This window comes from Notamacropus eugenii, chromosome 1 (assembly GCF_028372415.1).
Source record: "Notamacropus eugenii isolate mMacEug1 chromosome 1, mMacEug1.pri_v2, whole genome shotgun sequence".
Lineage (NCBI taxonomy): Eukaryota > Metazoa > Chordata > Mammalia > Diprotodontia > Macropodidae > Notamacropus > Notamacropus eugenii.
The window spans coordinates 350,061,559-350,078,274 of record NC_092872.1 but is presented as its reverse complement, the minus strand read 5'-3'; the positions used below and the strand labels follow the sequence as shown (position 1 = coordinate 350,078,274).

The 16,716-nt window shown below is 42.9% G+C and overlaps 1 protein-coding gene across 15 annotated transcripts in view; it reads left to right on the top strand.

Moving 5' to 3' along the window:
* The window catches only part of EXOC3L4 (exocyst complex component 3 like 4), an 82,556-nt gene extending 71,658 nt beyond the window's left edge, over window positions 1-10,898 (top strand). For 5 of the 15 annotated variants that reach the window (XM_072630145.1, XM_072630148.1, XM_072630147.1 and 2 more), the window contains 2 exons: window positions 6,142-6,303; window positions 7,889-8,189. In XM_072630145.1, coding sequence (XP_072486246.1) covers window positions 6,142-6,303; window positions 7,889-7,955 — 229 coding nt within the window. In that variant the 3' untranslated portion in view covers window positions 7,956-8,189. Of the gene's footprint in view, window positions 1-1,657; window positions 5,273-5,697; window positions 6,304-7,888; window positions 8,190-8,801 lie in introns of those variants that run through there. The other 10 variants (XR_011971863.1, XM_072630152.1, XR_011971862.1 and 7 more) reach the window with 9 other exon arrangements.
* The last annotated feature ends 5,818 nt before the right edge of the window (window positions 10,899-16,716 follow it).

Genomic DNA, 16,716 nt, shown 5'->3' with positions numbered 1-16,716 from the left:
GCTGCACAAAACTTCATACAAGACTTCAGAAAGGTTTTGACCAGGGCAGAGTTCAGTGGGACTCTCATATCCCTTATTCTGATTGGTCCAGACCAATGATTTCATCACTGTGTCAAACAAGACACTATTTGTAAGTGAAGTCAAGCACTTAACAAATGCTTAAATAATTATTCTCTCCCTTCCATGCCTTCCCCTGTAGGGAAGAGCCCCTCAGGAAGCTCCCTGTACCATTGCAGATCTGCAGCTTTTACAGGCTCCAAACATTGACTGGGGGCCTGACTGGTCAAGGAACCTGAGAAGCATCCTAGAGGCAGGATGGGTTCCAAGAAGGTTACTCAAACCACAAAGGCTTTTCCCATGACCTGTTGTCTGGCCACACCTTCCCCCTCCTGTATTTGTGCAGTGGATTCTTCCAAACCCAGTAGAAACTTTACATTATCTCAGTGATAATTATTATTATATCATTATAATTATTATATAATAATTATCTCATTATCTTACTAGATTTGCCCCCATTCTTATGTGGGAGGGTATTTTGCATCTTGACTTGAATCTAATAGAGTTTGTTGGCCCTCCTAAGGGAGCAGCTGGGTGGCATAGTACATGGAGTGCTGAGCCTGGAGGCATGAAGACCTGAGTTCAAATGTAGCCTCAGACACTTACTAGCTATGAGACCCTGAGTACGTCACTTAACCTCTCTCTGCTTCAATTTCCTCAGGGAAATGGAGATAATAATAGTACCAGGGTTATGAGGATCAAATGTCATAATATTTGTAAAATACCTAGCATGGTATCAGGCACATTTCAGTTGTTTTTCAGTCATGTCTGATGTCATGAACCCATTTGGATTTTCTTGGGAAAGAATGATACTGAAGTGGTTTACCAGTTCCTTCTCCAGCTCATTTGACTGATGAGGACCTGAGGCAAATAGCAGTTAAGTGACTTGCCCAGAGGCACACAGCTAGTAAGTATCTTGGGTCAGATGTGAACTCAGGAAGATGAGTTTTCCTAACTTCAGGTCCAGCACTCCATACTGGGTCCATTGTACCATCTAGTCAGGCACATAGTAGGCATTAATAAATGCCTTCTTCCTAGCTTTGTGTCATGTGCAAACTTGATTATCAGGTGACATATGTTTTGGTTTATGTTAAATCTTCCACTGTTATTGCTGGGGAACAAAGACTGTATCTGCCAAAACCCATTTGCTTCTCTTCCCATCTCAGTCATTAAATAAACATTAAGCCCCTACTACGTATCAAGCACTGGGGACACAAAGAAAGGCAAAAGGTAGTTGCTGCGCTTAAGGAGCTCCAGTCTAATGGGGAAGACTACAAATAAATAGGTATGTACAAACAAGCTATGTACAGGATAGAGATCATTCAGTTCATTGATTATTAAGCTCCTATGATGCACCAAGTCACTATACTAAGCACTGGAGATATAAATAAGAAAAAGTAAGTCCTTGCCCTCAAGGAATTTATAACTTAATAGGAGAAGACAAAAGGAAGCTGGGAACAGGGGGACCTAATCTTGGAGGAAAGGCATTAGCGGAGATTAGTAAAAGGAGGGACTGGAAGATCTGAAAGGTTTTTTTCCAGCTCAAAATCCCATGATCCCATGACTCACCTGTGGTCACCAGGACTATGTCTCTCTATAGGCAGGAGCATGTGGCTGCCATTTTAGCCCTTCGGAAGTTGGGCCGAAGACAAAACCAGCTCCTCCTTCATCATGCCCAGACCCTGCTGAAGAAGGCACCAAAGACTCCCCCAGGCCAGGAATTCTTTGAGGAGATTCATGTACCCTCATGTGCAGAAATGTTCTTCAAGTGCATTTAGAAATCAGCACGGATCAGAGGAAAAGCAGGGTCTGTGGGGTCCCACACCCAGTATTCTTAAAGGTGAAAAGATGAGGGACCCCTTGAAGTGGGTTCTTCATGGAGCTGAGGACCCCAAGGACCGGAGAAAGGGACAGAGGGATTCCAGAAAGCACAGCTATCCCTCCCCTTGAGAATAAGGGGAAGGTGTTAGTTCAGCAATACTGGTCTCCCCTTCCTGACTTTCCTTTTCTCTCCATTCCCATGCCCCCCTCTGCTTCCTCCGGATAAGGTCTCCAGATTCCCCTCTCTTGCTCCTAAGCACCTGGCTCCACCTATTTCTAAGAAATTAGGAGATAAATATATTCTCTCTCAAGTGGGAAAAACTGAGTATGCTTCTCCAAAAAAGGAGCTCTTTCCTTTAATCAGTAGCCAGAGGAGGGCAATGCTGAAATCCAAACATGAGAAACCCAAATAGCGGAATTCTAAGAAGACAAAATACAATTGAACAAACATTTTTCAAGTGCCCTCTACATAGAGGAAGTCCAGAGACCTGGGGAGACAGAAAGTTTAGATAAGATCATGTCCCCACCATTGTGGCACTCACAGTCTAGTACTGAATTAGATATAAACACAGACAACTATATAGGAAATTAATTCAACATTTAGTAAACCATGCTTTGTACTATCCTGAGCACTGGGAGAGATAAAAGTTTAGCTAAGACGACTTTATGAAGCTCATAGCCTAGCAGGGTGGTAAAATGCCATAAGAAGTGATAATATCCAATATTACCTAAGTAATATTATGTATTATGTGTGGTTCAGTATGGGAAGTTCAGTCCTGACCAGGGTGAAATCACGGGCCGGGATTGAGACCTGGGGATTCCTTCCCCTTCATATAAGCAGAGCCCTGACAGGAGGACTGGAGAGAAGACTCCAGTCCTAGGATGTCTATGGGTCCAACCTGTCATGCCCAAAGCTCCTGGGGCTCAGGAGTTGGGGGTGGGTGGGACATAATATGAATACCTGAATCATCCATCCCCTGTAGGAAGCAGAGAACTCTTCCCAGTCATGACATGGAGACCAACTCCATTAGGAGCCCACTTTCACATGCCAAATGTTCTATATTTATTTTTAAAAATATAATTGCATTAGATAAGAATTCTTTGAAAAAACTGGAGATTGGAGAGGCAGCAAGGTGATGAGAGACTTTTTTGGAGTTGGGAAAGACCTGGGTTTAAGTTCTGCCCCTAACACCACTCCCTCAAGCCTCCTCCCTACTCTGGCATACAGAGATGGTTACAATGCCCACAATTTCCCCCTTCATATATGAGTGTTAAACCTACATGGTTCAGAATGTCAATATTCCTCTCTTAGACTAGTACCTTTTATCCTTCTGTCTCAAACTCTCACTTCTCTTAAACCTATTCTTCTTCGTAATCTTGACCTCTAGTCATACCCCACCCCACCCCCCAACCCCACCCATTTTCCTAGTCTTCCTAGGAATCACTCCTCTTCTGGCATAACATTCCTCCCTTCAAGATCTCAACCTTATAATAGTCAACAAGTTCAATTACACACTAGGAAAGTCTATGCTTAACTCCCTTGCCCCCTTCTCCCATTTTTGCCTGTGCCTTTCCAAAGCCCACTCTGGGTTATCTCCACCATCTTGCCTCCTCTGCACCTGTTCATAAGCACCCCCTGGAAAAAGTCACATGATATTGCTGAATCCACAACAAATTAACAGTGGCTGATCGATCTTGACAGGACTCTAACTACTCCATGGCAATTCTTTTGCTCTTCCTTGATTGACTCTCTATTGAAACCCCCACAGAACTTGTTCCAAACTCTCTCCTTAAGCCACCTCCACCTCTATCTTCATCTGTCCCCTGACTCTCATATTCTATAGAGGAAATAAAGGTAATCCATCTCAAGCTCCTGTTTCTCCTCAATTCGACACTTCAAATCCCCTTTTTCTTATCTTTTGTTTTCATCTCTGAGGAAGATGTCAACTTTTTCCTTGCCTAGTCCAGCTCTCCTACTTGTGACCCTCCCTCCATCCTCATTTCTGGGTCTCCTCCAGAAGTTTGCTCCATCACCTTTTCTCTTCCTCTAATTTTCAATCTCCTTCTCTACAGCCTAACACACTCCCAGATTGCATCTGTCCTTTAAACACCCTTATTTTAGTCTGTCTTACCCTCAAACTATCATTTTACATTTCCTCCTCCTCCTCCCCCTCCCACCCTATTCACAGATAAACACCTGGAAAAAGCCATATACACTCTGCCTCATCTTTCTCACTTCCTTTGTAATTGGGTTTCTAACCTCATATTCAAATGAAACTTCTCTCTCCATAGTCACTAAAGATCTCTTACCCATTCTTTACAATTCTTCTTGACTTTTTATCTTTTAGCACAGTTGACCACCATCTCCTAGAGTCTCTCTCTTCCCCACGTTCTTTGGACATCACTCTCTCCTGGTTCTCCTCTACCTGTCTGATTGATCCTTCTCAGGATGCTTCAAAAGATGGCCATCCGTATTCTGTCCCCCAATTGTAGCTAAGTCCTGAGGGAGCTTTTTGTTTTTCTCTATCTCTGTCTGTCTCATCAACCTATGGGTTCAGTTATTATCTTTATCTGAATAACTCCTACATTTCTACATTTCTAATCCTTAGCTCTATCTTGTATTCAAATTCTGCACCTCCAGCTGCCTATTGGTCATTTCCAAATGGATGACCCAAAGGCACACACCAAACTGAACTCATTATCTTTCCCTGAATCTATCTCTTCCAAATTTCCTCCTTTCTGTCCAGGGCACCTTCATCCTTCCAGTCATCAGATCTATGACCCTGGAGTCATCATCAATACTTTATTCTCCATCTAGCTAGTTGCCACCTCCATATTTCTACCTTCACAACAAGTCTCAAATTTGTTCCTCTCTATTCACACAGCCACCATCTTGGTCCAAGCTTCTATCCCCTCTCACCTAGACTGGTCAATTCAATAAACATTTAATAAGGGCATGATGCATGTGCCAGGTGCTGGGAATACAAAAAACAAAAACCTCAATGAGTTTACTTTTGATGGGGTGGAGCAGGAGGAGAAGTGAAGAACATATAGATGGCTAAAAAATGACATATACAAAATACATACAATGTTGTTTCAGGGGGAAGGACACTAGCAACCAGGGGGATCCTGAAGGTCTTCCTATAAGGCATTCATACTGAAGTTGAATTTTGAAAGAAACTAAGCGTTCTACAAGCAGAGGTGAGAACAGAGTATATTCCAAGGATGGGAGGAGACCTTTGCAAAGGCATTGTGATAGGGCATTGAATGTATTAGAATACATACAATCCAAAACAGGGACTGCCTTGCTTTTCGATTTGGATCCTCAACATTTAGAAAAGTATTTTGTACATAATAAGCACTTAATAAATGCTTCATTCATTTGTACAGCGTATAGGGGAACAGCATTTCGGTAGCCACACACCCCACTAGTTTCCCCTGATTCCAGTCTCTCCCCTCTTGTGTCTTTCACCCAATTGCCAAACTGATATTCCTTTTTTGGGGGCGGGGAGGCAACTGGGGTTAAGTGACTTGCCCAGGGTCACAAAGCTATCAAGTGTCTGAGGCCACATTTGAACTCAGGTCCTCCTGATTCTGGGGCTGGTGTTCTATCCACTGTACCACCCAGCTCTCCCTAAGCTGATATTCCTAAAGCACAGATTGGCCTCTGTTATTCCTCAACTCAAGGAGTTTCAGCGACTCCCTATCACCCCTAGGATAAGATAAAACTCCTCTGTTTGGCATTTAACTACCATCTAGCTTTGGTCTCCCTTTCCCAGCTTATTTTACATTATTCTCCCCATACACTCTACTTCCCAGACAAACTGCACTGTTTGCTATTACTTCTCTGATTTCGGCAGCGAACCTGACTGGGAAAGAATACAGAAATTTTGAGAAGAGGCTCTAGGGCCCCAGGCTGTTTAACGTGGAGCTGAGCCTGGAGTTAGAGAAAATGGGGAAGGTGCCGGGGTCTATTGTGCTCTCTCTGTCCCCAAGAGGTCATGGGGCCTGAGTGGGACACAGCCCCTGATTCTGGAAAAGAAAGAGGTAAGAGCCACAGCAAAGGAGACCCTGAGTAATACTTGCTCACAATGGAAGTTGTTCAGCAAAGGATGGCTGACTGAGCGAGGGTAGAGAGAGCATCTGAGTCCTTACTCTTACATACTGAACAACATCATATATGTAAAATACTTTGCAAATCATCAAGCTACATCAAAGTCGGCTATTATTACTTCCCCGACCCCCTTTCCCTTCAATCTCCAGATTTCCCTGCCTTCGAGGAAACAGCATAGCCCAGCAGAGAGTGTCGGCAGCCACTGCCCCAAAGCTCGGGGGAGGACTACAGGGAAACCCAGGCTTCATTTGCATTGGCAATGGAAGGTGCTTCCTGAAGGCATACAAAGAAACCCACACACCTTCACCCAGGTGGGGAAGCTGGCCCCTGCCTCACTGCTGACTTCCCCGCTACCGATGTCTCAAATCTGGGAAAGGGGGAAGGGGATTTCGGGAACTAGAGCTGAACTACATCCTGCTATTAAGACCAGGGGCCCCGGTGCCCTCTGTGTCTAACTGGAGAATGGCAGGAAGGGGCAGGGAACCTGCACCACCCCCAGCCTCCCGTGTCCAGCTCAGTCACTTCTGTCAGATGTTTGGGGGCCAGCTGGTGGGGGAAGTGATGTTTTACTCCTTTGATGATATTGCATAATTCAGGCACCCTCAGTCCCCTGCCCCCTCTCACTGCAACACCTACTCCCCTCTCCTATCCCCTCCCCCCAGTCTCTCCAAACCCAAAGTCTCAGGATTCCTTCCAGCTGTGACAGGATCCACCTAGAGACTTGGTTGGGAAGGGTCATCAATTAGAGAAGGGAGCCAGACTCCTGGAGCAACTTTAGACTCCCCCTACCCCCAGCTACCACCCCAGTGGTTCATCAGCACTGAAGAGCCATTGAGGCCCTCCTGGGAAAAAAAGGGGGGTGAGGAGAGAGGTAAGGGCTTGGAAAACAGAAACACAAAGATGGGGACTTAGCAAGAGGAAGGAAGAGCTGAGTGTGGGCAAGAAATTAATGTCTGTGTGCGTTCACTGACAACTTCACCTACTGTGTCTTCTGCAGTGTAGCCTGGGACAAAAGTCATTTCTCTCTAGGCCTTAGTTTTCTCATCTGTACAATACAGGAATTAGACCAGACAGTCTTTTAAAGGTTTGTTTTTTTTTTCAGTTCTGACAGTTTGTGTCCCACGTTCTAAGGGCCCTTCCTGCTCTGTGTTCTAAGTTCTGTGTCAGTCCTCTAGCCCTCTTACTTACTGTAACCCAGGGAATCATTGCTCTTCCTCCCTTGTCCAAGACCTCAAAAAAGAGTCCCATTGCCTAAAAGATCAAGCCCAACCTCCTAATACTGACCTCCTAGAATCCAGCCCCCTTTTTTGGACTCAATCCACTTCCATCCCCTCCATGTACTTTTTACTCTAGCCTGATTTATTCTTTAACCACCTCCACCACATACGCACCTTCTCTACCTCCACCCTTAGCAGGCTTATATATACAGTCCTGCATGCGCACACACACATGCACACACACACACACACACACACACACCTCCTTCTCTTGACCAATCCCAGTGCTCCCCAACCCTTAGGATGGGTTTCAGGTTCCTCCTCCACAAAGCTTTCCCTGATGTGCAGTACCCCATGACCTCACCCTTCTCCAAGTTTTTACAGTACTAACTGTCTCCCTAAGGATCATAGATTTAGGATCATAGCATCATAGATTATGAACAGAAAGTGGCCTACCTTCTATACATGAGGAAATTGAAGCCCAGAGAGATTAAGTGATTTATCCAAGATCACACAGATAGTTGGAGGTAGAAATTCAGGATTCAAACTCATGTCCTATGTTACGGGACCTAAAAATCCTTCAAGACAATCACTAAAGTTCAAAGATATTTTACTTTGCAAGGGAGCAGCCCTAAGAATCAGCATCACTGAGTGTAAACTCATTTTGGTTTTCCTTCAGAGCTCCTTCTATACAGAAAAATCCAGCAAAATCAAAGGGGAAACGCTCAAGACATTCCTTTGAGTGATTGATGTGCTCCAGTCCTTTTAACTGTCTGTAATAAGATGTTTTGTCGGAGCAAAATATTTTACTAATAGGATACAGGAAAATATGGGAGAAAAATATTCTCAATGCAAAAGGAATCTTGTCAGATTTTGCCATATGCATGGTAGATAAGTAGTTGGAAGAGAACATTTAAGGCAATGAGAGTTTCGTTCTATTGAATCAAACATTCTTTCGTAATAAACCAATTCTAAATATACTGTGGAATCTTGCATTCTTGGCACCTTTTAATCATCTGAGTAACGGTAAAGATGTGGTCTGGATGGCTAGGATGGATAGGGTATGAAGCTTGAAGTCAGGAAGACTCATGTTCTTGAGTTCAAATCTGACCTTTATTAACTGTGTGACCCCAGGCAAGTCTCTTCACCCTGTTTGCCTCAGTTTCTTCATCTGTGAAATGAGGTGGAGAAGGACATGGCAAACCATTCCAGTATCTTTGCCAAGAAAACCCCAAATGGGGTCATGAAGAGTCACACACCACTGAATGACAAGAGTCCTAGTTTCTAGCCCTGGCTCAGGCATTAACCTACTTCCTTTCTTTGGGCCTCAGATAAAACAAGGGAGTTTAATGATCTCTAAGCTCCCTTTCAGCTCTGACATTTTGTGTTCTTTGTGCTCTGGGTCCTATCATAGGATCACAGATGTTGAACTAAGAAGGGATCTTAGGCATAATCTAGTCCAATCTCTATATTTTAAAGATGAAGATTTAAAGATTTAAAGATGAGGAAACTGAGCCCTGAAGATCTTCCAATAAGTAAGTATCATAGCTAGGTTTTTAATGCAGTTCTTCATTTTTTTTCCACTATACCAGAGATATCGACTATGACTCACAACACTACCAAGTATAGTCTGGACCAGATTAAAATGAAATTGAGAAATATTTAATAAAAATAAATAAAATATAATGACATAGATAATAATATTATTTGTCAATACAGCAATACACCGTCAACACTTCAGTCAATATCTGGCCTGCAAGAATCCTCATGTATGGTTTAGTGGACCCTGCTTCTATTTCAGTTTGACACCACTACTAGCCCTGTGTTCTAAGGTCCTTTCCAGTCCTGGCATTTTTCTATCCTGTTCTACTTTATTCCATCCCATCCCATCCTATCCTAGTCTATTCCAGTCCCAGACTACAAGGATTCCCATCCCCACCCCCTTGCCTTCTTACCCAGGTGTTTACATGTGTAGAGAGGATGGGGCCTAGTGGGAGGGAGGGTGAGGTCAGCTGTAAACACTGTAACCTTGGGCCCAATTCCTTCTTCAGACTTGGGCAAGCTAGGACAGGCAGCTCCCCTAAATCTCCATAGAAATATCTCCTTTTATTATTGTTATTATTCCCCTAAGATCGTCCTCAGTTTGGGACAAGGGTTCCAGAGGATGAGAAAGCCACGAGGAGGGTAAATGTTTCACTGCTCTTGCTAGGTCTCCTCTGGCTATACTTAGAGGTCTGGGAAATGCCACAGGTCTATGAGCTTTAAGTGGTAGAAGGAAGGAACTTTTGAGAGAAGGGGCTCTCACAGGCTGCTATTGTACACATTGCCAAGGTCGCTAGAGTAACACTGGTTTTTTGGAATGGATGTTTAAAATCCCCCATTAGAGGCCACCACCCCCTTTTGAGAGCAGGGTGACTCACTCCAAGGCCTGGCCAAACCCTTTGATGCCGATCATAGTGTCAGATTCTTGTCTGAAAAAAACATAAAAGACTCAAAGAGGCTGGGAAATTTTCAGGGCTGTGGTTTAGGAAGCAGACTAGGCCTGGAGAGTCCCTAATATCTCCCAAGTTCCCTCTCATACACAAGGCTGTGCTTTTAGCCACTCCTTCAAAGCATCAGTTTTAATGGCAAATACACTGGAATGGAGACTGTCTTCATGCCATATAGAGCTGTATGTCCTTCCTTGCCTAAGACCATGACATCAGAGAAATGATGACATGACTTGCACTTGACTTTGTTTTGAGTGAGGGAGGGCTGTGCAGGTCACCAGCCTCCCTTCTCCTCCAGAGCCATCTGAATCCAGTGACCAGATATTCACCAGGATGACTGGAGATGACCCAGGATGAGGCAATTGGGGTTAAGTGATTTGCCCAAAGTCACACAGCTAGTGAGTGTCAAGTGTCCGAGGTGAGATTTGAACTCAGGTCTTCCTGAATCCTGCACTGGTGCTCTATCCACTGCACCACCTAGCTGCCCTCCCATATAGAGAAGTTACAGAAAGGGATCATAAATCTAAGGGAAAAGGGACCCCAGGAACCATATAGCCCAACATTTTATATTTTACAAAAGAATAGACTGAGGCCTACATAGCTTAAATGACTTGCTCTAACTCATACAAGTAGCAAGCATCAGTGGTGGGATTCAAATTCAGGTCCTCTGACTCCTTTGCCAATGCTTTGTCCACTATACTGAGGAGCAGCAGGGAACCTTAGCCAAGTACCTTTGTTTTTTGTTTGTTTGTTTGTTTTTAAAATTTGTTTGTTTTCAGTTTCCTACAATCACTTCCATAAGTCTTAGATTTTCTTCCCCTTCTTCCCCCCTCCCTCCTAGAGACAGCATGCAATCTTGTATGAATTCTATACATACATTCTTATTAATCACATTTTCACATTAGTCATATTGCATATAAGAATTAAAATGAATGGAAGAACCTATGAGAAAAACCCAAACAAAACATAGCACAGGAGAAAATAATCTACATTCTGTGTTCTAATTCCATAGTTCTTTCTCTGGATGTGGAAGGCATTTTGCCTCAAGAGTCCTTTGGGAATGCTTTAGGTCCTTGTGTTGTTGTGAAGGGCTAAGTCTACCAGAAAAATTCCTCCCAGGCTGTGGTTGTTGCTGTGTACAAAGTTCTCCTGGTTCTGCTCCTTTCACTCAGCATCAGCTCATAAAAGTCCTTCAAGGTCTCTCTGAAGTCTTCTTGTCATCATTTCTTATAGCACAATAGTATTCCATTACATTCATGTACCACAACTTGTTCAGCCATTCCCCAACTGATGGGCATCCCTTTGATTTCCAGTTTTTGGCAACTGCAAAGAGAGCTGCTATAAATATTTTTGTACATGTGGGACCCTTTCCCATTTTTATGATCTCTTGGGGATACAGTCCTAGAAGTGCTATTGCTGGGTCAAAGAGTGCACATTTTTGTAGCCCTTTGGGCATAGCTCCAAATTGCTCTCCAGAATGGTTGGATCAGCTCTCAGCCAGCCCAGTACCTTTGTTCAGTGACATCCTAGAAACAGACTCAGCTAGTTGAAGGACAGATGTGGGCGGGCACCATCCCTTTCATCTTTATCTTCATCAACATGGTGATCTCTGCTGTCCTCATCTCTATTCTTCTTTACTGTTCCTCTCTCCATACTCCAGACCACCATTAAATCCCCAACCCCATCATCTCTATCTTAATTAAATTTCTCGCATCCTTATTAAGCAACTGCTATAATGCAAAATACTCAGTACTGGTGGTGGGGAGGAAACTTTAGATAGAATGGCCCCCTGCCATTGTGGATCTCACATTGTCATTCTAGTTAGGGGAAGAGGCACAAATGCAGATAACTATAATATACAGTAATATATGATTAAGTAAAAAAGTATAAAACAAAGTTGACTATGAGTTCTGAAGGGGAAGATGGGTACCAAGTGGGATCCTCAGGAAAGACTCCTCAGAGGAGATAACATTACAGCTAGGTGGCATATTGGAAAGAGTGCCAGGTCTGGAGTCAGGAAGACTCATCTTCATGAGTTCAAATCTGACTTCATATATTTACTAGTTGTATGACCCTAGGCAAGTCACTTAACGCTTTTGCCTCTTTTTTCTCATCTGTAAAGTGAACAGAAGAAGGAAATGGCAAACACTCCAGTGTCTTTGCCAAGAAAACCCCAAACGGGGTCACAAAGAGTCAGACACTGAAACAACTCACAAAAGCCACAACAACTTTAAAGGATAGTTAGGATTAGGACTTTAAACCTGAGGGGAGTGGATAGATTTCAGGGTGTCTGTAAACTTGAATGGGAAAAAATTATATTTTTAGTTTTACTAATTTGGATTTTCCTTGAAATTTGATGTATTTTAACGCATTTTAATGTTAATAGTTGGGTCAAAATTAGCACAAATGATAGAGAATCAATCCATACTCTGTTGCATCTCAGCCTCAGAGGCCACATTGAAGGAATAATCATCTGTGAACAAAAAGTCATGCATCAATTGTCCCCCCACCCACTTTAGTCTTGGCTTGTATCCTTTTCAAGTTAAATAATTTACTGTCAGTGAAATAGTTGACCTTGATACCATTTTCATCTTCATTGAAGGTGTCTGACAAAACCACTAAAAATATCCACCAAGATGGCAGAGTGAAAGCAGGCACTCACCCGAGCTCTTCTGTAAATTCTTTCAGATATCTCTAAAAAGTGAATATGAACAAATTTTAGAGTGACAGAATCCACTAGGAGAGAGATTGTGGCAGATTTCCAGCCCAGGACAGCCCAAAAGGTCACCAGGAAGGATCTGTTATACCAGGCTGGTGAAGCACAGAGAGCATGGGCTGTACCAGCACAGACTAGGCCATAGTGGAGCAGGATTGGCCCAGACAGTCTAAGTCACCACAGGCAGTGCCTATTCCCAAACCTCTTCACACAGGCTCCTTTAGGAGCTGGTATGCACCAACATCAGGACCCCAAGCAGGGAAGTTGGGTGGACACCAGCACAGATAGGGGTTCACCAGTCACTGAGCCTGCCCATACTCTAGCATATCCCTAAGGGAAGAGGACACCTCCATTGGCCAGACCACTCCTCCCTCCACCTCACACCAAGAGCTTCAGTATAACCCATGGGAAACTCAGATTTCACCTGGCCTTGGCCTTGGAACACACCAGCCAGCTCAGCACCAGCTAAGCTCCAGCATTATATAGTTTCTAGTTGAAAGAGCCAGAGGCCACAGCATTCAAAGCCAGTAACCAGACCCCTAGCTCAAGAAACATGGGACAGAGCTCCCTGTACCCCAGAAGCAGAGATCTACTTTAAAGCCAGGGGAAAAAGCAATCACCATGAGCAAGAAGCAAATTAGAAAAACAAAGACCATAGAATCTTATTATGGGAACAGGGAAGATCAAAATACAAATTCAGAAGAGGACAGCATTGACACTATACCCATATCTGAAACCACAAAAGGGAATATGAACTGATCTCAAGCCCACGAAAGAGCATTTCCAAGAAAGAACATTCTTGGAAGAGCTCAAGAAGGATTTTAAAAGCCAAATTAGAGAGGTAGATCAATGATTTTAAAAATACAATCAACTCCTTAAAAAGTAGAATTGGTGGGGGGTGAAGCCAAGATGGCAGAATAGAAAGATACATATACTCTAGCGCTTCCCCCACAGCCCACAAAATACCCATAGAAATGACTCTCAACAAAATCTAGAGCAGCAGAAGCCACAGAACAACAGAGTGAAAGAGGTTTCCAGTCAAAGGTAACCCAGAAGACCAACAGGAAAGGTCTATCTCACAGGACACTGAATGGAGCAGAGCACAGCCCTGGCCACTCAGCACTGGGAGGAACGGGATTTGAACAGACCTCCAGGCAGAGTTCCTAGCAGGGAAGGTCCCAAATACCTCAACCCACAAGCAACAAAGAAAACTCCAAATGTCAGTAGGGGAGGGCTTTCCCAGCTAGGGGAGAGGGAATCAGGTTTCTCCAGCAATAGCCCCAGGCAACAGCAGAGACCACAGCAGCAGACTGTAAGCAGCTACAGGAAGCAACCTGGATCCATTGTTCAGACAGCTCAGCTTAAAGCCTCTGGCGGTAGGGAGCAGCTGATCTAAACCCCAACCCTGAGTGACAGCCCCACCCAAAACCCAGGGAAACAAAGCAGCTGAGTCTAATCTCTTGACAAAGGATTCAGAAGTCAAGTAACTGGCTGGGAAAATGCCCAAAATAGGGGAAAAAAATAAGACCATAGAAGGTTACTTTCTTGGTGAACAAATGTCTCCTCCCATCCTTTCAGATGAAGAAGAACAAGGCTTACTGTCACAGGAAGTTAAGACTCCTGCCTCCAGGGCCTCCAAAGTGAACTTAAATTGGGCTCAGGCAATAGAAGAGCTTGAAAAGCAAGTTAGCAGCTTGCTAAAGGAGACCCCAAAAAATGTTGAGGAAAATAACACCTTTAAAAAGAGGCTAATTCAATTGGAAAAAGAGGTCCAAAAAGCCAACGAGGAGAAGGAGGCATTAAAAAGCAGAATTAGACTAATGGAGGAGAAGGTTCAAAAGCTCACTGAACAAAATAGTTCTTTGAAAGAGAGAATTAAGTTCAGGGAAATGAGATAAACCAAGCAGTTAGAAAACAAAACCAAAAGTTTGAAAAAATAGAAGATAATGTGAAACATCTCATTGGAAAAACAACTAACCTGGAAAATAGATCCAGGAGAGACAATTTTAAAATTATGGGACTACCTGAAAGTCATGACCAAAAAAAGAGCCTAGACATTATCTTCCATGAAATTATCAAGGAAAACTGCCCTGATATTCTAGAACCAGAGGGCAAAATAAATATTGAAAGAATCCACTGATCACCTCCTGAAAGAGACCTGAAAAAGAGAAACTCCTAGGAATATTGTGGCCAAATTTCAGAGTTCCAAGGTCAAGGAGAAAATACTGTAAGCAACTAAGAAGAAACAATTTGAGTATTGTGGAAATACAATCAGGATAACACAGGATCTGGCAGCTTCAACATTCAGAGATCAAAGGGCTTGGAATAGGATATTCCAGAAGTCAAAGGAACTGGGATTAAAACCAAGAGTCACCTACCCAGCAAAACTGAATATAATACTTCAAGGGAATAAATGGTAATTCAATGATATAGAGGACTTTCAAGTATTCCCGTTGAAAAGACCAGAACTGTATAAAAAATTTGACTTTCAAACACAAGAATCAAGAGAAGCTTGAAAAGGTAAACAGGAAATAGAAATCATAAAAGACTTTCTAAAGCTGAACTGTTTACGTTCCTACATGGAAAGAAAATATTTATAACTCTCAAGACTTTTCTCAGTATTTGGGTAGGTGGAGGGATTGTACATACACACACACACACACACATAGACAGAGAGTACAGGCTGTGTTGAATCAGAAGAGATGATATCCACAAAAAAAGAAAATAAAAATTAAGTGGTGAGGGAGGAAAATACTGAGAGGAGAAAGGGAGAAATGGAATGGGAAAGGGTATAACTCATAAAAGAGATAAAGAAAAGTCTTGTTCAATGGAGGAGAAAAGGGAGAAGGGGAGAGGGGAAAAGTGAAGCTACTTTCCCCACTTATGGCTTAAGGAGGGAATAACATACTAACTAAATTTGGTATGAAAATCTATCTTATACTACAGGAAAGTAGGGGAGGAGGCAACAAGTGGGGTGAGGAGAATGATAGAAGGGAGGGCAAATGGGAGAAGGGAGTAACTAGAAATAAACACTTTTGGGAAGGGACAAGGTCAAATGAGGTAATAAAAAAATAAGGGGGGATAGGGTAGGATAAAGGGCAATATAGTTAGTATTACACAGCATTATTATGGAAATCTTTTGCAAAATGACACATATTTAGCCTGCATTGAATTGCTTGCCTTCTCAGTGGGGATGGGTAGGGAGGGAGGGAGGGAAAGAAGGTGGACTTCAAAGTATTAGAAACGAATGTTAAGAATTATCATTGCATATAACTGAGAAATAATAAACACAGGTAATGGGGTATAGAAATTTATCTTGCCCTATAAGAAAAGAGAGAAGATGGGGATAAAGGAAGCATGGGGTATGGTAGAAGGGAGGGCTTATTGAGGGAAGGGGCAGTCAGAATGCAAGGTATTAGGGGTGGAGGAGGGGAGAGATGGGGAGAAAAATTGGACATGTTACAAAGTGATGTAAAAGCAGTTAGTATTAAAACAATTGACTGAATTAATGAGAATAAATCAGAGACATCTTCTAAGTCTCCTAGAGGCAGGTAACTTCAGGTAAAATTTGGCATTGATGGAAAAGTTAAGGTTTTCATGGTAAATTTGATTTTATGATTGTTATTTAAGCAGGAACTAGAACAGATATAGAAAGGCATGTAAGCCACTTAAGACTTGCCTCAAAAGATATTCCTTAGCCAATGTGAAATTATAGTCATATCTGCAACCTGGTTATTGGAACTTACTATTTTAAGATGCTATGGGACTATTAAGTGACTGTTCTTCTGAGTCTAACTCCAGGTATGGATAGCAACAAAGGTGTTCTGAGCCTCCAATCCATGATGCCAGTAAGCCTGTGAGATGTTGGTATGAACTGAAAAAGGTGATCTCATGGGAAGGGTGGGAGAGCAGCTGTTCAGCCTGGGCTGAGATAGGATTCTTCTGACTCAGTTTCCCCACTGACACCTGGCAGAATTTAAACCTCACTGAATGCAAATTGGCAATCTACTCCTGCCTGGAATTCACATGAAGTTGGGGAGATATTGTTTCCCTGCAGTGTCCCTACTCTTAGTGACAATTTCTTATGGTCAAAAGGTTTGTAAGCTTAATAGCAGATCTGTTAAATTATAGATTGTTGGTAGGGGAGCATCTGAGGTCAAGTCTAAAATTAAAGTATTAGGCTTAGGACTTTAGACCAACAACAAGTTAGGGTCCTTTAATACTTAGTAATAATGTGGAGACAATTAGATCAAGGGCTTATGAAGTTAGCATATATACTTATTATTTGTGTCTCAGTTGGTT